Raw genomic sequence first — 24,699 nt, forward strand, 5'->3', positions numbered from 1 at the left:
ATTTGTACATCATCAGGTATCCACATCTGCTAATAATATGTCCATAGTATTACCCAACCCAAATTCAGATAACATTTTACATTCGGCCTACTATAATCTGAGTGCATACCTCTGTGAAAGTTGCTGATTTGTTTTTGTGTAACATTAACGTGACGGTGTATTCTCTATACAGTCGAGGGTTTTTGTAATGTCTAAATTTATTTTTAAAAACTTAAAAACTTTGGTGGCAGGAACGTGTACGACCGAATGCGTTTCCAATGAATACAAACAAACGCTCATGAAACAATTTCAACTTTGAATGCGCCGAACAGTATTCGCCCACTCTTGCAGAGAGAGAACCACTCAGGGGAGCGAGGAGGAACAATGGAAGGTAGCAGCAGTGAGCCAGAGACAACACATTGCCCAAGCTCTGCGGTCCTCTATACGTTCAGATGTTATCGACCAATTACTGAGTGTCAATGCATGTGGGAGTAAACCGAAGCATCCAGAGAAAACCCACACGTGTGAGGGGGAAACACTCTATCCCGACCAGAAGGGATAGATGGAGATTAGTGCACATTTGCTCTATCAAATTTTCCTGTGGAGCACCTCGACGCTCACGGGAAAGGAGTCATGCAACATTTGTGCGGTCCAACATCTGTACGGGGGATAGAGTGTTTCCCCGTCGCGCGCGTGCATTTTGTTGCAAAATAACCACTCGTTAATTGGCTGAAAACATCTTAAAATAAAAAATACAATGCAAGTGCCCAACGACTCAGTTTGGCATTCCTGGAGAAATAAGTCAATTGTTATAAGAATTGCAAATGTGCAGTCCCGTAAACCCCAATTCAAATACATTCACAACGTCTAAGCAACTTAGGACGTGAGACATTGGTGAAAAGGTCCCCCCTCATCATCGTTTAATCACAAAGTCATTCTCTCTGCAAAGAAAGTGACACCTATAGACGTTTGAATGTACTTTGTTCGCAAGGCCGGTTCCTCCGATTTGTAGCGCAGTTCGTTCCGCAGCCAGCGATCTGCTGGGGGGAAGCGTGGAGCGACCGCCACCAACCAAAGACAAAGATCCCCCGTGTAGCCTCAACAGACTGTCGGGGCAAGTACTGTTAGCGAGTACCTATTGAAGGTATGCGACGGGGTGGTTGGCCAGCACCACGCCGGGCCGCCTTTGTCTCCCCAGTGGTGATGTTTACACACCGCACACAAGATACTCATTCGAGGCTGAGTCGACCTAAAGTGAGGCCCAGGGCCGCTTTGGATAATCGTCACCGGTGTTGACCGTGAGCGGGAATCGAACCCCGGGTGGCCGGGTCTTCAATTGGCACAGCGGAGCGCTAACCACTGCGCCACCGCTCCCCGGCACCACCACCGCTGCGAATTCCAGCAGCAGCAGCAGCAGCGAACCGCGGCTGCGTGGGCGGCCCGCGGCGGCCCACGCGGCCGCGTGCAGGGGCCACGCCGCCGCCTGATGCGAGAGCTCCCGAAGAGACGGGAGAGCGACGGAGCGAGAGAGACAGAGGGAGGGGGAGAGAGCTGAACTCTCGTCTCGTCCGGCACCAGCATCAGCAGCGGCAGTAACAGCATGCGTCCGCCTGCTGGTAGACGTAATCAAGAGTTTACTGCTACCGAGTAGACAGTGGACGCAGCGAGAGAGAGGGAGGGGGGGGAGAGCCTTCTGTCTGACGGCGAGCATGGCTAAGAATTGTGACGTGAAGCTGGCTGTGATGGGGAGAGCTGGCGTCGGAAAGTCCGGTACGTGAATTGTCAGTGTCATTCCTGATGATGATGATGCTGCTGATGATGCTGGTGATGATGATGATGCTGATGGTGCTGGTAATGATGGTGATAATGCTGCTGATGATGATGTCGCGCGTACATTCTCTCGCTGCTGCTGCTGATAACTACTCCCAGCGGTGCGGGGCTTTGTGCATAAAACAGAGAGGAGAGCGCCCGGTTCGTGTTGTTTAGCTCTCCGCACAGCGATGCGGGGTTCACACGGCGCGCGGAGGCGAGACACAAACCGCACAGAGATCGTCATCATCATCATCAACATCGTAGTGCCACGCACACGCGTCAGACCTTCGCGTTACACAGAGGAGGAGGAGGAGGGGTTGTCGCTTCACGGTTGAGTCTTTGAGCACGACGCTAAAAGCAACGCCGAGGCTGAGCGTGTCCGTGCGTCGGCGTCTAGGAGCAACCGCAGCGGTGCACGCGTGCTAGAGGAATGAGCGCGCTAAGGCAACAACTCAACACCTGTGTAGTCTTGAATAGAGCGGCAACGCTTTAGGGGGTAGGGGTGGGGGGGGCGAATCAAAGTGGATGGGAATTTTATTTCACTTGCCTAACAGTTTCCACGCCAGCCGAGTCCGCCGGTCACGCTGTGGTCCGTGCGATTGCGACTTGCAGCCAGGAGAAGAACACAAGTCAACGGACGAGATATCTTCCTTTCCATAATTGACATCGTCACGTAAAATAATACATGCATTTTTTTGTACACATCCCGTCAGCCACGCCGCCTTCTGGGAGTAGCTGGTTAGCAGCTGGTTTAACGCAAGCAAACGCTGGTAACCGGTTTTGACAATCAGTGTCTCATCAGCAGGGGCAGCCTTGTTTGAACCATTTGTTTAACATCAGCAAAACTCTGATCTGGTTTCGACATTCAGTGCCTCTTCAGCAGAGACAGGCTTGTTTGAACCATTGGTTCAACATCAGCAAAAACTCTGAATTGGTTTTGACATTCAATGTCTCATCGGCAGTCAGGCTTGTTTCAACCATTGGTTCAAAGCAAAACTCTGGACCAGTTTCTACATCTCATCAGCCGGAGTCAGGCGTGATTGAGTCAATGCATGTGAACTGATATGGGTCCTCCTAGTTTGATGCAAAATTGTAGAATAACGTCGGAAAATAACCACGTAAGCGTCGTTGCGAGTACGACAAGTAACGCGATAAATAAGATTACCCGGACAATCCGCGCCAGGATGTCAGTGCACGCAACCTTCCAAGTGGCCGCTCAGTGCTTCTCTCGCCTCGGGGCAGAGATTAGCAACTTCTGCTCCGTGATGAGCCGTTGTTCACCCCCTGAGGCTGCTCCACGCCGAATCAATACGCACGCCGCTAATAGCCCTACACCACTCCGCACTCCACACTCGTGTTGGTACATTATATACTGTATATCGAATTATGTACGGACGAAACCTGCGTTCATCGCAATTGCCCTGGCGTTTTTTTTTGTTTAATGATTATCCTGAAACCTATGCGACACGAATGTTAATGTTTCTGAACAATTTGCGGAGTGTGATGTTGTAAGATCGTTAGCTCAGACAGAGACAGCCTTTAATTGTGTCGATTCAAGCCTCTTGTTAGCTAACAGCTTGGCATACAATTATCATCGCCGGCAGCCATTCTCTATTTACTGTGAGATCACAGCCACTGAATGCTAATATCAATGTCATGTTCCATCATCCCGTGTGTACCCTGCTAATGTCCCATTGCTCCACGTGTATGCGGTGACTTCTGTCATGGAGCAAACATTACTGAGTTCTTTTCACCCATAATATGAGACCTATTTTTTTACATCAATTCAACAACCACGGATGTCAGCCCAGCCCAACAACAATCCATCAATCAATCACAGAGAATGGATCAATATTCCTGTCAAGGGGTGTTTTTCCATTATACCAAATGTTTTTTTACATTGCTCAAGTGACCAATGTCGCGTCATTTAACATACATATTCTAATTTTCTTAATTTATTGAAAGCATTGTTTATTGTTCGTTTTAAAGATTATTCTCTGACATTGCTATTTAATCATTTTGATAAGCAGCAACATTATTATATTAAACAAACAAAAAAACTTCGCAGGAGAGGTGCAAATGTAATCGGAATTTGCATTGATATTCAAAATATCATGTCAAGATTAATCTTAAACGCCAAATAAATCTTATTTCCTCGAAAGCCGAATTATTTCGATTTAAAGCTTTCGTGACTGCAAGGATTCATCTTCTTTGGTTCTCATTCTACGTGACTTTACCGAAAGAACCAAAGAAGCCGAATTATGTTTAAAAACTCAGGCCACCACCACTTTTCGATGCATTACCATTGCAATTGCGAGTAAACAATTCATGTGTAAAGGAGTCCAGCATGTATTCTTTAATTATACTTTGTGCTTAGACTCCATTGCACATGTCGTGTAAGTTAGGATGGTGTGAGACGTCGACACGGGGTAAGGGGCAATTTTTGTCCAGGTGCTAAGAGAAATTACATCATAAGTCCTAATCAGGTTGTGGTGCAGATTGGCGCTGTGACGCAATAGAATGAGTCCATGAAATACGGAGGGATGCATTAGGATAATATAAAGTAGGTGCGTCATGTAAAAATAAGGTTACCCTGGGCATGTGGTTGCCCATATTTGGAGAGTTATGGACCAGGAATTGACAGAAAATAATAGCCAGTTCGATTCCACGCTCAACCCCATGCTCGATCCCATGCTCCAGCCCCTACAAGCTTGTTCCAAAGCTCGACGCCCATGCCGTAACCCACGCTCAAACTGGCTGCATTATGGCTCACCCATGAATAATCCCACCAAATTCAATGGGCCCATTCTATGGCAACACATCTGTGGCCCTCGTCCCGAGACAACTGGCTGCTGGGTTTTTGCAGCTGAACAGACGACACGCGAGCACCGGGACAAACAGGCCTTTTACCCCACCGAGTCCTCGCATCTCCACCTTGTCGGTGGTATTCATTGCGCAGCGTTTCCGTGTGCGAGTATCCTATGCTCGCCTCTCCTCAGTGGGTTTCATGACATTTTTATTTTCTTTACAGCGTTGGTGGTGCGGTTTCTAACTAAGAGATTTATCTGGGAATATGATCCTACTCTGGGTAAGTAATTTGTGTGTTATTTTTTAATAAATGTATCATTTTATTGCATTTTTTTCTAGTGTTCCAAAGTAACATGTCTATTCAGATGACAGCGGTGGAGGAATGTGAGCGGGAGAGACAGTGTGTGTGGGGGGGGTATGATAGCTATAATTAAGTGAATGCATGCATTGGATAAGCTCTGCCATAAAGCCTGTTCAGCTGGTCAAGAAAATGGCGACTTGGAGGCAGGTTCAACGGATATTAAATGCTGCAAAAAAGACGAGGTTATCATGATCGGCTTCTCACCCGTTGACTGCAACGAATTAAACACGAATGCCTCGTTTCCATGCCCACTCGGAAGCCGGCTCTGCTGGAGGGGGGAAGAGTTGTACTCCACAACCAAGCTATGGTTCCTCGTGCTCCTGTGTTAATTAAGAATAATGGAAGAGTTAATAATGACATTACTTTCCAATAACTGCTTTGTGTTTCGTGCATGTGACTAGAATGGATATTGAAGCTACATTTTATGCTCTCAACATTAAAACACTAAACAGGTATCTTAGTGACTTCAGAATCATGTATATGGCAATCGTGCATAATACTTTATATAATTTGGGCATTTATAATGTGTATCCTTATATACCATCTAAAACAGAGTGCCTGATAATATAATGTTTACAATGACCAATTCATATTGTGCCACAGAGCTAGTAACCATAAAAACCACATCTCTTCAAAAGCACGGTCATTACCACTGCTCCTCATAATGTCATTTGTATTTTGGAGTGGTGGTCTAATGGAATGAATGTGCAACGAATCAATAAATATAGATCTTCATGAGGAAATGGAACCAGAAATCTAGCTCCATCCTCTTTTGGAAACTTGGAAAAGAGAAGATCATGTGTAAAAAATACAGCAGATATTTGCTATAATATGGAAAAAGCAAATCATGGCTTTGCATAATGCAACCATTTTATAGCCCTACAGCTCATGGTGCGGCTACGCTTCTTTGTTCGCTGGAGGGGGTATTGCAGGTTGCTTCCACAGCAGCTGAAGCACACTGAGCACATCATCATCATCATACAATTGGTTTCTCCAGTGACATGGCATGTTTCAACTCTTTTGTCCACTTATAATACCACTTTGCATTCATACTCTTTGGGTCTTTCGGTAAAGTCACGTAGGTATAAATTAAATCACGTCGTTTGCATTCGTTAGAAGTCAGAACTGGGGGTCATCAAGTCAGGCTATAATCCCATATCCAAATGATGCCAGCATCCATTCCCAATTCTGGCATAACACAGGAATCAAGACGCTGCAAAGTAGACATGTAGGTTATATTTGGGAAGTTTTATATTTATCATAAAACCCCAAGTGATCTCAAATAATGGCAGCAAATCGACCACTGGTGTCCATAATAGAGGTCTTGGGTTAGATCGCCTAACTATAAATGTGTCGTTAACCCCGCCACCACCCGACACAGCCAATAGTAAGGGTTGTCACATAAACAAAACACGAACACCGGTGTGTTGGAAAGTAAACCCACAACATTTACCATTTTGACGACATTTATATTTATGCGATCTGACCCAAAAACCATCGTCTCGTGGATAACATTGTTCAACTGAACACTACCGGTCTTACAAGATTCCACCGTCCCACGTCATTCGTGCGTAACGAGACGCCAGCAGCTACCAAGCTGCCTGCTGTGTGGCCGCGCGAAGTCTCAGTTGGACAGGATTTTAAACGATCTGCCTCATCTCCATCATGGGCAAAAGCAAGAGTTTAAGGCTGGGGGTGTGGGAAGACCGTGAACCGTCTTTTATCGTGGTTAATGTGCGGCGGGCTCATGGTGGCATCATGACTGCTCGGTGAATGGGCGGAGGATATCTCATTGCTCTTCTTTACCCGCCGCCCTTGGAGAGACGAGAGACAGTGAGCCGAGCTCTGAAATAATCAAACAAAAGTGCGTCGGGTCATCCGCTTTTGTTATTGGTTTTACACATAGTAGGCTTTTGCGACCACTATCCATAATATAGTGTTTGGGTTATATCGCATAAATAGAACGTAGTCAATTTTTATATTATACTCATATATTTTTTCTTTATTTACTAGAAACCAAAAATCTCAAATGAAGTGGATTTTATGGTACAACGCGTAGTTTAATTACAAGGGGTGCAATGTGGGTGGTGCGAAAGGAGGGAGTTGGGAAGGGTTGTCGCTTACACTCCCCTTGGTAGACTTGGGGCAGTGAATGGTGTACTTGAAGGCTTGCTACTTAAAACCCCTTGCGGACAGAAAATTAGGAGAACAGTGACAATTTCTAAAGTAAAAAAATACGTGTTATCATTATCTCATCATGTTTCGTGTTGAGAAAAGTAAACATCTGTAAACTAGAATCCGCTCGAACAGTATTCCCTTATACGCAAGGGATACATTCCAGGGATGCTCATAAATAGCAAAATTATAATAACACCTCCGATTAGCATGGTTCGCTACGTACATGGTGCGAAAGAAGTGCAACATATATCCATAAATATTTAAAATTATTGTATTACATTTATAAATGAACTTACCTTAAATTATCTCTCATCACTTTATCTCATCATGGCTGATAAGGATGATGCTAGCTATGATGATGATGGGCTCGGTGAGCGCTAGATGGCACCACGCTTGGCATGCAGTGCCAACCCTACAGGACAGGGTGTGGGAGTGCCGGCCGTAGGATGGGGTTACGAAAGGCCGTGGCACTCTGGTTGACCCGAGAGGACACGTGACGGGTTAAGTCTACAAAAGGGCCCCAAGTGGGGGCTAGGGGGTCACGTGGTTAGCATCCAGATCCTTCCCGAGGATTCTTTAAGGTGGTCGTGGCTAAGGGCGGAGCCAGCCACGCCGCAGAGAATATAAGCCGGGTCCCCAGAGGGACCGACGTTGTTGTTGTTCATCTTGAAGAAACCTTCGTCAACATTCTCTGTTCAACAGTCTTCAACACGTGGACCTGGACCCGAGCTGTGGTCCCGGTCCGTAGTAGCAGTTACGTTGTAATTAGTGTAGTTAGCCTAGTGGTCACCACCACAGGTTGTTATTCTGTTAAGGGAAAGTTATCCCTTTTGTTCTGGAGTTAAATAAATGTGTTGCCTCCAAGTATACGTCTGCGACTCAGTTGAACTCACTACACATACATGTTGCCGTTAATATGTGTGTATATATAGTGGGGAGAAGGAGTGCAACGGTTAGCAAGTTACACTACCGAATTCGATTCCCGCTCACAACCAACACCAGTGACGATTTTGTGAACTGGTCCTGGGCCTCCCCTAGGTCGAATCAGCCTCAAATGAGTACCTGGTGTGGTGTGTAAATATTGCCACTGGGGGAGACAAAGGCGGCCGGACGTGGTATTGGCACCCACCCCCTCATGTGCTGTGCCGGCCTTCATAGGTGCTCGCTAACAGCACTTGCCCCAACAGTCTGATAAGGCTATACGGGGGATCTTTGTCTTCCTATATATAAATGCAACATAGTTTCGTTTAATTACGATGTTCACTATGCTCATAGTAAACATCGTGGTTGTTACCTCAGCCATGCCCCCTAACCTCACTCTCCCATCCTCTCTTGTCTCCCAGCCCCCTATGGATCCTGTGAGTCCCCTCCCCCACCACCGCTTGTAAAATGGTGGTACCACACATGCACTCAGTTGCAGCAGGTGCAGATATTGAAGAGCCAAATACAAAAGGTGTAATGATGCTCACAGGGCATTGTGGGATTACATATTATTACATTTATTCTCAAGGCCTTGCATCACCATTCACCATTGCTTTTCGTGTTTAGTTTTTTGTCCTTCCCCCGCACCTCCGATTAGAAAGGTTGGCTACGTACGGTGCGAAAGAAGTTCAATATGCATGCATACATTGGTGATGTAATTTCACAGTGAAGACTTGGTTTGTAAATGAGTGATATTTTTATTTGCTACCTTTTACAGAGTCCACCTACCGACACCAAGCAATAATTGACGAGGAACCAGTGACCATGGAGATCCTGGACACGGCTGGGCAGGTGGGTGAAGTGGATGTGAGGATAACAACCCATGCATCCTAATTCCAGCAGGAGGCCCGTGCTGTTGGCCAGTGTGGTTTGGCTGCACGAGGCACATCCGTGCCCATGGCAGGCAACAGACACGCGTCTCTATCACCCCATTCAGCGTCAAACCGAGCAACTTCATGCATTATACAAAGCGTGGGTGCTGAAAATGCCCCAACGGATCTCTCACGTGACATTAAAATTCCCACAAACCTGGGTTGATTAGTGTCTCAAAGACAGGTGCCTTTTTGACATCCATAATTACTCACTTAATAAAAGGCCAGAGTATTGCCATTGCAATCACGGAGTTCACTGTATTTAGAAAAGTAAAAATCATGTTTCTTACAGCCACTCTATCCACAGTGTGGAGTCCACAAGGAGGCTTTTGTTGTTTCCCAAGAGAACGTCATGTGCTTTTAAATTGCATTACAGAACATTTTTCTCTAGAGATTAATATGCAGTCATCTGCAATGAATATGAGAGAGGGAAAAAAATATCTGCTACTGCAAAACCTGATATGACTTGCAATTACAAGTATTATGCCATTTCACTATACGGTACATACTTTAAGCGAATCACGTCGCCTTTAAATTAATCACGTATGAATTATGCCCTGTTGCGATCGCTGCATTATAAAAACGCAATATGACAGTATTAAACGTCTCACTTGTCAGTGACACCACTGTCACTGAGCACTGGAACATGTTAAACACTGCAAAGCAGCAGCATGAACTGTTAAAAACGTCTTTCACGCAGTCTCTGAGAATGAGCCGACGCACATCAACATCGCAATCTTCCTTTTGAAGGCACATGTCACGAATCGTTTAACGATACAAGTCCATATTCAATCATTCGTGACAATATAGTCATCACGACTTGTCCACAACTTTTACTTGCTATATGTATTTTTTCGAATTTATATCCTTTTATAAATATCTAATGATTAAAAATAACCTCGAGAAATATATGAAGTAGGTATTAAATAGGTGGAACACTCGTTTGAGTTAAAAGCAATTTAACTGCAAAACATTGCAAATTCAGACTTCAATTGCATAACTTATTGCTTAGGATGATGGAGAGCTGGCATTGTGTGCATAAAATGACCAGATTTTTTAAGAAACTTAAACCTGATTTATACTTTTAACTATTCAGTTTCCTTCACGTTGATGTGACTTGTGTTCCCTTTTACACCTGAACGACAATGCTGGTTGTGAATATCGCTGCTGAGCTGGATATGCTATTGACTTTTGTGGCCCCAAATACACCCCACAAGAGCGAATGGACCAATATCATGTGCACGACATCTACATTTTGCCATGAATATTTGTTTCTTTATCAATGTGAATGGAAAGGAAATGTAAACTACTGTACTTGTCTGAGGGGAGAATATCCGTGTGAACCGTAATGTCACAGATCTGAAATCAGATACGGTTGAATCTTTAGGTCTTCTTCAGTCTGACAGGCTGAAGATACATCTCTCAGGGACAAACAAAGACATGGATCCCCTGTACAGCATTAACAGATTTTTAGGGCAAGTGCTGTTAGGGAGCACCAAAGAAGGATGGCAGAGCACACGAGGGGGGTGGGTGGCCAGCACCACGCCCGGCCGCCTTTGTCTCCCGAGTGGTGAAATGTGCCTATCTTAAAATTAAACGAGACCCAACCAGCACATTGGAACGTAAAACAACAATTCCCAAAGAAGAGTAATACCTCATCAAACCAAGGGCATCAAAACCACCAAGACTTTATGGGCTACCAAAAATTCACAAACCTGATGTCCCATTAAGATCAATAGTTAGTGCAATAGGCTCTGCCACGTACAAATGAGCACAATACGTAACGGAACAAATACAGCTCCAAATCGGTAGGACCTCTTCGTTCATCATGAACTCTGAACATAAATATAATTAAAGATATTAAGCTTAACCGTAATTATATCCTCGTAAGTTTTGATGTAACTTCTCTGTTCACGAGGGTTCCGGTCAATGAGTCAATTAAATTACTCGACACTCTGGTAACGAACAAAAGTTTAGCCAAAGATATCCCAAGACTAGTTGAACACTGTCTAAAGAACACCTACTTCTTGTGGCAAGGTGACTTCTATAAACAAAAGGAAGGAGCAGCAATGGGCTCTCCTTTGTCTCCTGTGATAGATCATTTGTACACGGAAGATTTTGAAACAAAAGCAATAGCTTCAAACACACTAAAACCATCTGCTTGGTTTAGATATGTAGATGACACATTGGTGGTCTGGCCACACGGCAAAAATACACTGAACGCATTTCTAAATCATCTCAACTTGCAAAACCCATCCATCCAGTTCACCATGGAAGTGGAAGCTGACAGAACTCTACCATTTCTGGATATTCTGCTCGGACAGGGTAGAAATGGTAAAATAACATGCAGTGTTTACCGGAAGAAAACGCATTCTGACGCCTATCTGAACGCAGAGTCACACCATCACCCCGCACAGAAATCTGCTCTCATCAAGACGCTCATTCATTGAGCTAAGAAAGTGTCAGGTGGTGACATTCTGAGAAGTGAAATTCAACATGTTAAAGAAGTGCTGCAAATGAACGGTTATAATTAGGCACAAATCAACAGGGCACTGAATGCCAAAACCAAATCAAATAACACGAGCATTGAAACTGCCCAAGTAATTAAAACGATCAAAATACTGTACATTGTGGGAGTAACAAAACATCCAAGTCAGATTTGGCACGGTACATACAATGCAGAAATTAATATCTGGTACAAAAGATGTATTACCGAAGCTATCGACAGAAGGTGTGTACAGGATTAACTGCACGTGTGGTAAATGTTATGTTGGGCAAACAGGACAAATAATCAGCACGAGATTAAAAGAACACCAGAGAAATATTAAATTATCCCAAATACAACCGTCAGCAGTAGCAGAACACGCGTGCCAACAAGGACACTCAATTGATTTTGGTAATGTTGAAGTTCTCTGCAAAACTAGCTATTACTGGCCAAGTCTAATTACGTAGATAATCTATCGAAATTGAAAGAAATAAAAATAATTTTAACCATTCGGATAGCTACCGTTTTAGTGCTGCGTGGAAGCGAATCATCAATACATTATTTAAATGCATGCCTACAAAGGGCAGCGTACTTCAATATGGATTACCGTTAGTAGGGCTATTTTAATAAACACAATAGACAGGAAGGACAAGATCAAAGGGATCGCATAATGCACATGCATAATGTACCTTGCCTCAGTGATCTCCCCCACCCCACTTTTCGCAAGAGCGCAGAAGCGTGGTCACCACATCTACTCCTCTATGTAAGGAACGAAACGGGTGGACTTCTCCATAAATCTGGCTGTCGCCTGATGAAGCTAGTTGTAATTACTGGCGAAACGTCGTACTCAGATTGTAAATGTTGTGGCTTGGCTCTCCAACACACCGGTGTGCTGTACTAGTATACTACACTATACACTACACTATACACGCAACTACTATACACTACACTATACACTGGTGCTGTACTAGTGACGAATTGGTATGCTCTGTTTATGTGACAACCCTTACTAGTTGGCTGTGTCGGGTGGTGGTGGGTTTTTACGACACATTATTTATATAGTTACACGATCTAACCCCCAAAAAAACCTCTTATGAAATGCACATATTGCACCATGTACTCATTTTAGGCTGAGTCGACCTAGGGGGAAGCTCAGGTGTTGGTGACCGTGAGCGGGAATCGAACTCGGGTTGCTGGGTTTGCAGCTTGGCGCACCAACCCACTGCACCGCCGCTCCCCGTGAGGGACATGACACTGTGACGCACTTTATGTTACTTTAAATGTGATTCATTTATACTCCAACGCTGTCCGCTGGACAGTTTGTCCCTTCACCTGATGAAGGCCACTTGTGTTGTGGCCGAAACGTCGTGATTTTTGTTGTTTTATTTTTTTACCTACGTGACTTTACCGATTAGAACCAAAGAGTATGGGATCCTTGCAGTCACGAAAGCTTCAAATCTAGAAGTGATTCATTTATGTTTACCTCCGTAGTCATCTCTGTTGGCATGGTTCAGCTCTATCGCGTAACAAGCCTCGCTGCATGATTCAGCATGCAACAAGCAGCATAGCGTTTTGAGGTAGCGTACAACAAAATATGAGTGACACGGTGATACGTAAATAGGTTTAACGCTTGGAACCGCCACCAGTGCATCCACGTTTTTTTTTAGTCTTCCCTTCGGTAAAATCAAGCACAGCACACATGAACACAGGAGAACGTACACTTGGTTTTCAGGAAGAAAAATCAGAAGGCTTTCCGTAAAATAAATCATGTGAAATGTCAAATTGTGACGAGTACTGAGCCTGCTGTGCGTTGTGAAAAGCAAGGCAAACATGTGAAAACGTGGCCTCCTTCTCTGTTGTTACTGAAAAATAACCAATTGGGCCACATATTGGCAACATTGCCGTACTTGATGATTTATGACCACATTAGCCGTGGTGTCCTGGTCAAACTAATGTTGTGCATCACAAATCACGAGTGAATGGATAAAATATTTTTTTGTTTACAAGGGAAAATGTGTATCGATGGAAATTATACTGCGTCAGTTTTCATTTCAATAGAATACAGAGCAAAGGCTTCCAAATGAGATTCAACGCGCATTTTTGCAATGGGAGCTTTGTTGCTGTAACGGATGACATGACTTGATGGAAAATGTATGGAACATTCAAACGCCTCTGGTCTGTGACTGGTCAAAAATGCAAAGGAGGTGTCATCACAGCGATACGCTCCGCTACTCCTACCGCAATGTACTGGCTCATCAACCACCTCAATGTAAATTAAAGGTGTTGCTCGACATCAACATCAACCGTAAGAAAAAGAAATAGATTTGTGACTTTACCGTGACCAGTAGGATCACTTTTAAATAATGACTGCTCCATCCTGGATCGGTCGCTCATTTGTGGCCTTGTCACCGGTTACGTCATCACCTTGCACTGACTGCGTGCGACGCTGTTTGTCAATTCTGTTGAAGACGCAGGATGATTCTGGACAGAGGGAAGGCTACGTGCGCTGGGGGGACACCTTCCTGCTGGTCTACGACACCACGGACAGATGCAGCTTCGACGAGATTGCCCAGATTAAGGCTCAGATTGATGAAATCAAGAAGCCACAGATTGTGCACACAGTGCTCCTGGGAAACAAGATCGACTTGGATCATGCACGACAGGTGAGTTCCCCACGCACTGTGAACAAATGCATGTTTAATAATGTAAACAGATGTATCATGCTTCTGTTACAAACAATATTACATCATGAAACCTCCCTTGCCAGTATCACAATATAATAATAGGTTTTACCCTTTCAGGCTCTCAAGAAATCTGTCTCAAACAGGCTCTAAACATCTGTTTTATTGCCAGAAAGGGTAAAAACTATTCTTTTATTGTGATACTGGTGTAATGAGCGACTTCCGTGACACGTCGTGTAGAGGGTACTTATTTTATTCATTTATGGGCACAACACAGGCCAACCTTATCTTCTCACTCTGAGGACAACATTTGGATGTTAGCGTCTCTACTGGCTACACACACACGGCCGATCACTCGGCGTGGTTCCACCGTCCGCACTCGGCTACGCCGCTGGCTGGCGGCGTGCCGAGGAGGGTAATGGAAACCCGCAGGTGGATCTTCCACGTGGCCGGACGACGGAGAGAGATGACGGCGAGCAGCGACGCAGTCCAGGCCCAAGACTCCACACAGGAACCCCGAGCCCCGTTCCGGCCCTGCTTATATCCTACCAGGCGCGGCTAGCCTCCGCCTCTGACCACGCCCTATCGTGGAACGTTCTTGCAGGTTCCCGGAGCGTCTCGGCCAACCCCGCCCATTACCTTTGCCCCAGATACCTCTCCCTTTCAGATTGGATGTTGTCTTTAGCGGTGCCCGTACCCGTGCTTCCTTTTCCAGCCAGCAGGTGTCATTACACAGGTAAGGGAGGTCCGATGATGAAGCTGCTCACCCCGAGCTCTCAATTTCGTGACAGTGGCATTGTCCTTGTGCTATTCGCCTTTTGGCGTCCTCTGGTCTGACACTGTTTGAGACTAGGCTGTAAACAAAGCTGCCTCTGATGTGGACCAATCAGTGTCAACGACAATGCATATACTACCAGAGCATGTTTTTTTGTTTGCATGTTCACCACAAGTACAGTTTACAAAAGGTTTCTGTTTGGTGTTTTTACATTTTTAACACCTGTTTTATTGCCAGAAACAGTCAAACCTATTCTTATATACAATATAACATTGTTAATAAGACATACTCAAGTGCCTGCTATTTTTGACAACATTTTTTAACACTTGTTTTCAGAAAATAATTTGGATGGTGCCCCTATGAGACTCAGTTGTGTCATATTATACATATAGTTTTGGTGATATGTGCCTCACACCTGACACTTAATGCTGTGTGTAACGGTGGGTTAGGCTATGTGGATCCGGGTGTCAAATTATCCAGTAAAATGTTCTGCAGCACGCTGCTAACACCATCTGGAATGCCACCTGGTAACGTCTGATGTGAATTTACTATTTATTTTGAACCGAAGACAGTTTGCAATCATTCCTGCGTTTGATATCACTGTCAATAGGTCACAAGGGAAAACTTTGAATATGTTGGACTTTATCTGAACGAACATTTTTTTCCCCATGGACAACTTTATTATGTTACTTTGTCAAAATGCAAAAATCCAACCAACATCAGAGTGCCGATTCAACAAAATGCATCTGAAAGAAAACTTTTGGGAGATGATCGTCAATTTACACCAAATGTCAAATATTTTTGATTAAATAAATAAAATATAATCTTTACCTTTTTTTCATAAAGCTAAAATTTTACGAACCCGTCAAATGACAGACACTAGTAAATATATAGTACTGTAATCATAAACACCAACATCACAGTCGGCTGGGAATTTCAAGAAAACTGCAGACATTCTGTTGGTTTCGTGTTGTTGTTTTTAAAAGTGTTGTTCATGCAAATTGCATCTCACAATCGCTCAGGAACCACAGACGAGCTGGAAGGCAGCCAGGCAGTGAGCCGGTGCCAATAATTGCCCAAGCTCTGTACGCCTCTATATGAGGAACAAAACAGGTGGACTTCTCCACAAATCTGGCTGTCGCCTGATGAAGCTCGTTGTAATTTCTGGCGAAACGTCGTACTCAGATTGTAAAAGTTGTGGCTAGTGACAAATCGTCCTGTTCTGTTTTACGTGACAGCATGAACTGATCAGCTGTGTCGGGTGGTGGAGGGTTTTAATGATGCGTTTATATACTTACGCGGTCTAGCCCGAAACGACTTGTTGAGACTGTGGTGCGAACAGCATTCCTCGTAAGCAACATGGCACTGCGATGCAATATATATTATATATAAAATATATTTCCAAGCTTTTAGTCTGAAAGCTACCGCTTTAAGGATAAACTGTGACCCGTATATCACTCATTCATGTTTTATAATACACATTTAGTATACAGCATTCCTAATGTATTTCTGAATGGTTGCTAAACTATGGAGTACGAAGCATGTTATTTGTATGGGGATATGTGCAGCTTGATGCTTACAGACAAAAACACGAATCAGCTATTGCCAGATGGCAAAGCGTAATCCTTTATCTACGTTTAATCCCAGTACACTGAGGGTACACTGATGGGAATAGTTTTAATTGTATAAATTGAAGTGCTAAAATCCAACTGTTGGAACTATAAGCATTATCCTCGGTAAAAACTGAGCGCAACAGTGAGTGATCACAGTTGTGTGACAATTTGCAAAGGTTCCAGAGCAGCAGACCAACGTGAAGGTTGTGAAATGACGGTGGTTTGTGTGCAAGTCCTTGATACGTGGCTTGAATACCACTAACAGCGAACAATTTGTGAGTGTGTGGGTGGGCCGGTGTGAGTCAAGGATGATTGTGTAAGTATTGGTAGGTCTGTGGAATTTTACAATTCGACACCATTTTGCGCCCCTTTGTGTTCAAATGTGATTGTATTTATGTCGACATACAGATGCAGTAGCTTCTCCAAAGCCACGTGTGTATGTATGATGTCGTGTGTAATAATATAGAACATGTAGAATTATATAAAATCACGGATATTCATATTTTATCGTAAACATAGTGAATCAGGAATAATGGCACAAATCTAAATGATTAAGTACACCCAGAGTTATGCTCAACATCGTAAAACATAACAAATTGATTATAATAGGTAAAACATGCAACGCCGTAGCCTATACAGTACATTGAAGGTGCTGAACTATGGACTACATTAGCTATGTACATATGTGCGTTGAACTTCTTTTGCACTGTACGTAGCCAACCGTGCTAGTGGGAGGTGCTGTGGAAGTGGAGGGATGAGCTTGAATGTTTAGTGGAGGGTATGTGCCAGGCCAGGCGTTCTCTCAACCTGTGTGGGTTTTCAAATCTGGACTCTCACAGCGTAGCTAGAAAATAAGTGGCTGATCTTCAGCAAAGATGACTCAGGAGGATGAGCGGAATTTAATTGTATCATCTTTATATATACTGTATATAAAATGCACACTTCTTAACACAGGTCTAAATTTGCAACCTCCAAAGCCACGTTTGAAGATGTACATGTTTTGAAGCAGTGATGTGCTTTACATGAGAAAGCTATTCACTCAATATAAAATTTCTAATTTAACGTAACATTGTGAAAGAAATACCATGTAATGTATTTTTTTTATAAATCTAATACGTGCAAATTAACAGGTCAATAAATACCCATGAAATAAATTTTATTAGATTTCAGACAGGGTTAAACAAATCATGGCAAAGGGGATTGGCTATAAACCTTAATAAATGAATGTCTTCATATTCATTTTAAAGGCAGCCTAAGGCAGCTGATTTTTAGTTCCAATAGAGGGGCACTTTGAAGGTGGCAGACAAAATAGCTGCTTGATTTCGGCCTATTATTTTTAACGTTCTTGAGAAATCATTCATTATTACCACGGTTATTTTTTTTTAAACAGTGAAAAGTACATTTTAACACAAATGCATACTTTTAAATCGATAGTTTTTTTTTTACTTCGGCTAATTGGTTGAATAGGCATCGCCTGATTGGTCAATGAGCAGATGTATGGTCTCATGAGATGATCTTGATGTGATCACATTCCAAATCCACGCATCGTTGGTACCATCATCTGATCCAATCCAATCGTGTAGCCTGGCACTTGTTATCTTCTACCACACCTCATATGCTACGGAGAATTTTCTCCCATAACCATGGAGTCTGTGGAAGTGAATTTCATGCAATTTAATTTCAAGGGAAAGGCCTGACAAATTGATTTTTTTTTTACCAGCCAAGATTATAGTTGGGCATGGTGGATTCTAAATTATGACCTCTTAAAAGCAATTTTCAAGGTTTAAAATCAATTACAAAAATCCCTAAAGATATTTCATTAGGCTATTTAAAGTAAAATAACAGTCCCATTTATGAAGATAGTACTGGGTGTTGCAGCCCTAAGCCAGCAGTGGAATCTCTACTTCCACCCTATAGCATGGAACCGTTTACCCACAGCACATCCACGGTTCACATCCCACCCAGTGCTGCTCACGAGATCCGACTCAGATTCCTGACCCTGGGGGCCTGCATGCGACAATTGTTTGGGTTTTGGCACACATCGTTACGATTATAATTACGTACACTACTTAATAATCATGCCCGCATTCCCCCATACTTGATAAAAACGTGAACTCTAACGTCCTAAACTTGTTGCAAACATGTCCCAACAGCACATTGACAACAAAGTCACTTACGACACTCCTTATTGGATGATTGAGGCCTCAGTGACATATGCAAAGCTGTGCTTTCTCACACACACGCACGCATCTGGAAAATACTAATGAAACGCAATGTCCACTCGGGGACACGTACATACGGTGAACTTCGTTTTCATCATACGTAGCCAACCGTACTAATCGGAGGTGCAGCAAGGCCAGATGATGAACAGGCGAGAGACCTTCATCCAGCAGTTGGATGGACCACGGCTCACGATGATGATGATGATGATGTTGAAGCTATGATTGTGATGATGAATGGTGATGATGGTGACGATGATGACGATAATGACAATTATCTTCTTTGGTTCTTTCGATAAAGTCATGTAGAATGAGAATAAAATAATACATTGATAAAATAAAATAACACAATAATATTCTCACGACGTTTCGGCCACAACACAAGCGGCCTTCATCAGGTGAAGGGACGAGACTGTCTGGAGGACAGCGCTGGAGTGAAAAAGCCACACTCAGATCACGACCTTTAAGCTGTGTGAGAAGAAACAAAGCGCCTTGACAAAGGAATTAGCATATAATTTAGCATTGAAATGGCTGAGTGATTAGCTTGTGAGTGGTCACAGAAATGGCTATGTTAAAGTTAAAGCATACACATCCGCAAAGGCACCCCTTGACAAAGGAATTAGCATAGTATTTAGCATTGAAATAGCTAAGTTAAAGTATACACATCCGCAGAGGCACCCCTTGACAAAGGAATTAGCATAGAATTTAGCATTGAAATAGCTGAGTGATAAGCTTGTAACTGGTCACAGAAATAGCTATGTTAAAGTCAGAGCATATACATTCACCGAGGCACCTAGTACAAATCAAACAGGAGAATTTAGCATTGAAATAACTAGGCGAATTTTAGCATTGAAATAACTCAGTGATTAGCTCGTGACTGGTCACAGAAATGGCTATGTTGAAGTCAAGGCCTACACATCTGAGCTATTCACAGTAACTGGGTATACAATACAATATATAATGAATACTATATAGTGAACCAATAAAAAACTAAAATATAAATTACCTCAATGTTATCAATAAACTCTATATTCTCCAATCAGCTAAGCTACCAACAACAAGTCGTTATATATCACAATGCTATATGGCGAAAAAATGGGTGGATTCTTACCCTCAACTTTAGCAACACGGATAGCTACGGGTCCCGTTCAGACGGACGAGTTCATCCATGGTCGGAACAGAGGAGGGGGAGAGAGACAGCTGCGAGGCGCTGTTATACTCCATGTTATAAACCATACCATTAACCGTGGTGTGAGAAGTATTAAGAGTCAATGCCAGCGAAAGAGCTGCGGTCTGAAGGTCATCGTAAAATACAATTAATTAAGAACGGAAATGGTTTAAAACATCTTTCCAATGGTTACTAAGCCAGAATCCATCTTCTCGGTTGAAATTGTCTCTGTGCTTGTATATATGACACCTTTGTCATCTGGCCACATGGCCAGCCTGCTCTAGACCAATTCCGTGACCACAGCAATTCCATACACCCAGCCATCAGATTTACCATGGAGGTCGAAAAAGATGGCAAACTACCCTTTTTGGATGTCTTAATTAAAAGGAGACATGATTGTTCAATGAGCCACACTTTCTACAGGAAAGCTACCCATACAGATGCTTACTTGAAACCGGATTCCCACCACCATCCATCCCAGAAGAACTCCCTCATCAAGACTCTATACCATAGAGCCCAATGCATTTCCGACCAGGAACACATTACCAGTGAACTCAAGCACGTACACCAGGCTCTCAGGGCTAATGGTTACTCTGACTACACAATCCGCAAAGCCATCACTCCAGTCATGAAGAAGGATCCTCTTGTGGAGCCACTCAAAACCATCACCTTACCCTACATTGCAGGGGTCACTAAAAATATCTCCAAAATCCTAAATAAACACAAGATCCAGGTCCGATTCAACACAGTACATAAAATCCGTGATCTAGTTCCATCTGTAAAAGATGCTGTTCCAGACATACAGTACCCGGGCGTTTACAAACTAAAGTGCCTCTGTGGTAGTAGCTACATTGGAGAAACCAAACAACATATCTCGGACCGCATCCGCGAACATAAAGCAGACTTGAAACACGGTAGAACGAACTCCTCTGCCGTGGCAGATCACTGTTATAATTCAGTGGGCTCACATGACATTGACTTCTCCAAGACGGAGGTTCTTTGCAAACCAACCGGCTACCATGAGAGATTCGTTCATGAGGCCATTCACATATACAAGCACAGAGACGATTTCAACCGAGAAGATGGATTCTGGCTTAGTAACCATTGGAAAGATGTTTTAAACCATTTCCATTCTTAATTAATTGTATTTTACGATGACCTTCAGACCGCAGCTCTTTCGCTGGCATTGACTCTTAATACCTCTCACACCACGGTTAATGGTATGGTTTACAACATGGAGTATAACAGCGCCTCGCAGCTGTCTCTCTCCCCCTCCTCTGTTCCGACCATGGATGAACTCGTCCGTCTGAACGGGACCCGTAGCTATCCGTGTTGCTAAAGTTGAGGGTAAGAATCCACCCATTTTTTCGCCATATAGCATTGTGATATATAACTACTTATTGTTGGTAGCTTAGCTGATTGGAGAATATAGAGTTTATTGATAACATTGAGGTAATTTATATTTTAGTTTTTTATTGGTTCACTATATAGCATGCATTATATATTGTATTGTATACCCAGTTACTGTGAATAGCTCAGATGTGTAGGCCTTGACTTCAACATAGCCATTTCTGTGACCAGTCACAAGCTAATCACTCAGTTATTTCAATGCTAAATTCGCCTAATTATTTCAATGCTAAATTCTCCTGTTTGATTTGTACTAGGTGCCTCGGGGAATGTATATGCTCTGACTTTAACATAGCTATTTCTGTGACCAGTTACAAGCTAATCACTCAGCTATTTCAATGCTAAATTCTATGCTAATTCCTTTGTCAAGGGGTGCCTCTGCGGATGTGTATACTTTAACTTAGCTATTTCAATGCTAAATTCTATGCTAATTCCTTTGTCAAGGGGTGTCTTTGCAGATGTGTATGCTTTAACTTTAACATAGCCATTTCTGTGACCAGTCACAAGCTAATCACTCAGCCATTTCAATACTAAATTCTATGCTAATTCCTTTGTCAAGGCGCTTTGTTTCTTCTCGCACAGCTTAAAGGTCGTGATCTGAGCGTGGCTTTTTCACTCCAGCGCTGTCCTCCAGACAGTCTCGTCCCTTCACCTGATGAAGGCCGCTTGTGTTGTGGCTGAAACGTCGTGAGAATATTATTGTGTTATTTTATTTTATCAACTTATTATTTTATTCTCATTCTACGTGACTTTACCGAAAGAACCAAAGAAGATGAATCCTTGCAGTCACGAAAGCTTTAAATCGAAATGACTATTATGACGACTTGAACATTATTTGAGGGCGTTGGCTGCAGCAGCGGCACCGTTCACGTGGCCGTGCGTCTGCTGCTGGGAGCCCAGGTGAGCGTGGAGGATGGCGAGCGCCTGGCGGTGGAGCTCGGCTGCGCCTTCTTCGAGTGCTCGGCGTGCAACGGCGACGGCTGCATCAGCGACGCCTTCTACGACGTCTGCCGCGAGAAGCTCCGGCAGCGCGCGGCGCAGGGCAAGGCGCGTCGTCGCAGCTCCACCACGCACGTTAAGCAAGCCTTCAACAAGATGCTCACCAAGATAAGCAGCTAAGCCGGAGGCTTCCGCCGCCGCGGGCCTTGTCGGCAATCGGCACCCGTGTTCGTGGGGTGTGCCGGAGTTGATGGTTGACCGAGATCTGTAATCCGTGGCGTTGAATTGGAATGTACGTATGTTGAGCTTCTTTTGCACCGTACGTTGCCAACCGTGCGAATCGGTAGGTGCGGGAGTTAATCGGTAGGTGCGGGAGATAATCGGTAGGTGCGCGAGATAATCGGTAGGTGCGGGAGATAATCGGTAGGTGCAGGAGATAATCGGTAGGTGCGGGAGATAATCGGTAGGTGCAGCAGATAATCGGTAGGTGCAGGAGATAATCGGTAGGTGCGGGAGATAATCGGTAGGTGCGGGAGTTAATCGGTAGGTGCAGGAGATAATCGGTAGGTGCGGGAGATAATCGGTAGGTGCGGGAGATAATCGGTAGGTGCGGGAGATAATCGGTAGGTGTGGGGAGATAATTGGTAGGTGTGGGAGTTAATCGGTAGGTGCGGGAGATAATCGGTAGGTGCGGGAGATAATCGGTAGGTGCGGGAGTTAATCGGTAGGTGCGGGAGATAATCGGTAGGTGTGGGAGATAATCGGTAGGTGTGGGAGATAATCGGTAGGTGCGGGAGTTAATCGGTAGGTGCGGGAGATAATCGGTAGGTGCAGGAGTTAATCGGTAGGTGCGGGAGCTAATTGGCAGGTGCGGGAGATAATCGGTAGGTGCGGGAGCTAATCGGTAGGTGCGGGAGATAATCGGTAGGTATGGGAGATAATCGGTAGGTGTGGGAGATAATCGGTAGGTGCGGAAGTTAATCGGTAGGTGCGGGAGCTAATTGGCAGGTGCGGGAGATAATCGGTAGGTGCGGGAGCTAATTGGCAGGTGCGGGAGCTAAATTGGAGGATACCGCACGGTGTTGATATTCCTCGGCTGACTGAAAGAGGAAGCGGTGGTGGCCCAACCAGCGTCATCCCATATGCACTGGAGCATTGCTTTGGCATGCATTCCGCAGCAGCTAATGTTGTTGCAAATTCCTTCAATGAGAAATGGCATTAAAAAAAAACGTTATTGTATTTATTTAAGGAGAGCTTTTATGAATGAACATTATAGTAAGTATAATTTTATTGTAAATGTTATATGTCAGTTTAACTGGTAATTTGATCATTACAAATATATATTCGTTTTGGCATAGCGTTTAAACTCTTAAAAATAATTCAAATTATTTTTTGAATAAGCTGAAAGAGTCGAAGTGTTTTACTTGGGGAGCTTCTAGGGGGTTGGGGATATTTCCAGACGACCGTTACTTAGATTATTTACCAAGAACGGTACAATTCCAGAAACGTGTAATGTACTCAGAAATTAACACCTGCATTGTTTAAAAGGGGTATTTCGTGGAAACAAAGAATTGTGAATGCTTATATTCAAAACGTGCATTATTCAATAAAGCAACATTCATTTTTCAACGAGCCCATTGAGTATTTTAATGTCTCTCCTGACACTGCAGTGCCTGCTTTGGATGCCATCCCTCAAGACGTGTCTGGGACATATTTATCATTCATATATGCATGCCATAAGGTCAAGTGCTATTAGCTGCATGGCAAATGCATGCGTCAGCAACTCAAAGCGCCTTACATCTCATCTCAACTGTTCCATTGACCGGCTGTAGCCAAGCCACAGGACCCCCCGGTGGCAGCTGTCCCCATGCAGTACCAGGTGAACACAGCAGGTATTCATCAAGGGGATATTATTTGCGATAATTTGTGGCCAGGACGTTTCTAAAAAAGAGCTACATCGTTCAATGGGCCTTATCTGATAACGTAAAAATAGCTTCGAGTTTACGAGTTGACGCATCGTGGACAATGTCGCAATGTGGCATTTCCCAAAGTAAATCGCTAGTAATTGACCAAAATTGGCGGATTTGGACCATGACATACAGAGGAGTCCAGAGGAATGGAATTTGAGATGGTGTTGCAACTTCATCACCCAGCCACCTTCTCATCCCCCAGCGCCGATGTTCACACGTGACAAGTGGGACATAGTAAGGCAGAGTGGATCTATGGAAGGGCCAGATACAAACTGCCACTGTTATGAAATGGAATTCAATTAAACAAAATAAATTGCCAATACATTATTGCTTGTTACTGAAAAAAACATACTACGCTTTACATTGCTCTAGAAAGCGAGAGTGGTTCAAGGTACAGAATTCTTATTTGAGATATGTAGACTTGACGGGGCATAAAACAAACTCAAATGAA

The 24,699-nt window shown here is 43.8% G+C and overlaps 1 protein-coding gene across 10 annotated transcripts; it reads left to right on the forward strand.

Moving 5' to 3' along the window:
- The first annotated feature begins 1,375 nt into the window (after window positions 1–1,375).
- Window positions 1,376–23,907, forward strand: RERG (RAS like estrogen regulated growth inhibitor). Of its 10 annotated transcripts, none has more exons than XR_012941136.1 (6): window positions 1,392–1,749; window positions 4,823–4,879; window positions 8,838–8,911; window positions 13,945–14,139; window positions 22,240–23,246; window positions 23,287–23,907. XR_012941136.1 is itself a non-coding variant. In XM_032948760.2 (5 exons), exons 1-5 carry the CDS (start codon window positions 1,689–1,691, stop codon window positions 22,456–22,458), a joined length of 600 nt encoding a protein of 199 aa, XP_032804651.1. In that variant the 5' UTR covers window positions 1,376–1,688; the 3' UTR covers window positions 22,459–23,907. The 10 variants fall into 10 exon arrangements, 2 of the variants coding, with proteins under 2 accessions (XP_032804651.1, XP_032804650.1); XR_012941137.1 differs by having other exon boundaries at window positions 22,240–23,206; XR_012941143.1 differs by having other exon boundaries at window positions 22,240–23,146; window positions 23,307–23,907.
- Window positions 23,908–24,699: the final 792 nt, after the last annotated feature.

This window comes from Petromyzon marinus, chromosome 7 (genome assembly GCF_048934315.1).
Source record: "Petromyzon marinus isolate PM22_M1 ecotype Great Lakes invasive population chromosome 7, UKy_Petmar_22M1.pri1.0, whole genome shotgun sequence".
NCBI lineage: Eukaryota > Metazoa > Chordata > Hyperoartia > Petromyzontiformes > Petromyzontidae > Petromyzon > Petromyzon marinus.

Excerpts from the sequence above, each read along its gene's own strand:
- RERG (XM_032948759.2), top strand. The coding sequence starts at position 1,689 with ATGGCTAAGAATTGTGACGTGAAGCTGGCTGTGATGGGGAGAGCTGGC. Across the intron at positions 1,750-4,822 it reads AGCTGGCGTCGGAAAGTCCG|CGTTGGTGGTGCGGTTTCTA; the intron begins GTACGTGAATTG and ends TTTTCTTTACAG. Across the intron at positions 4,880-8,837 it reads GGAATATGATCCTACTCTGG|AGTCCACCTACCGACACCAA; the intron begins GTAAGTAATTTG and ends TACCTTTTACAG.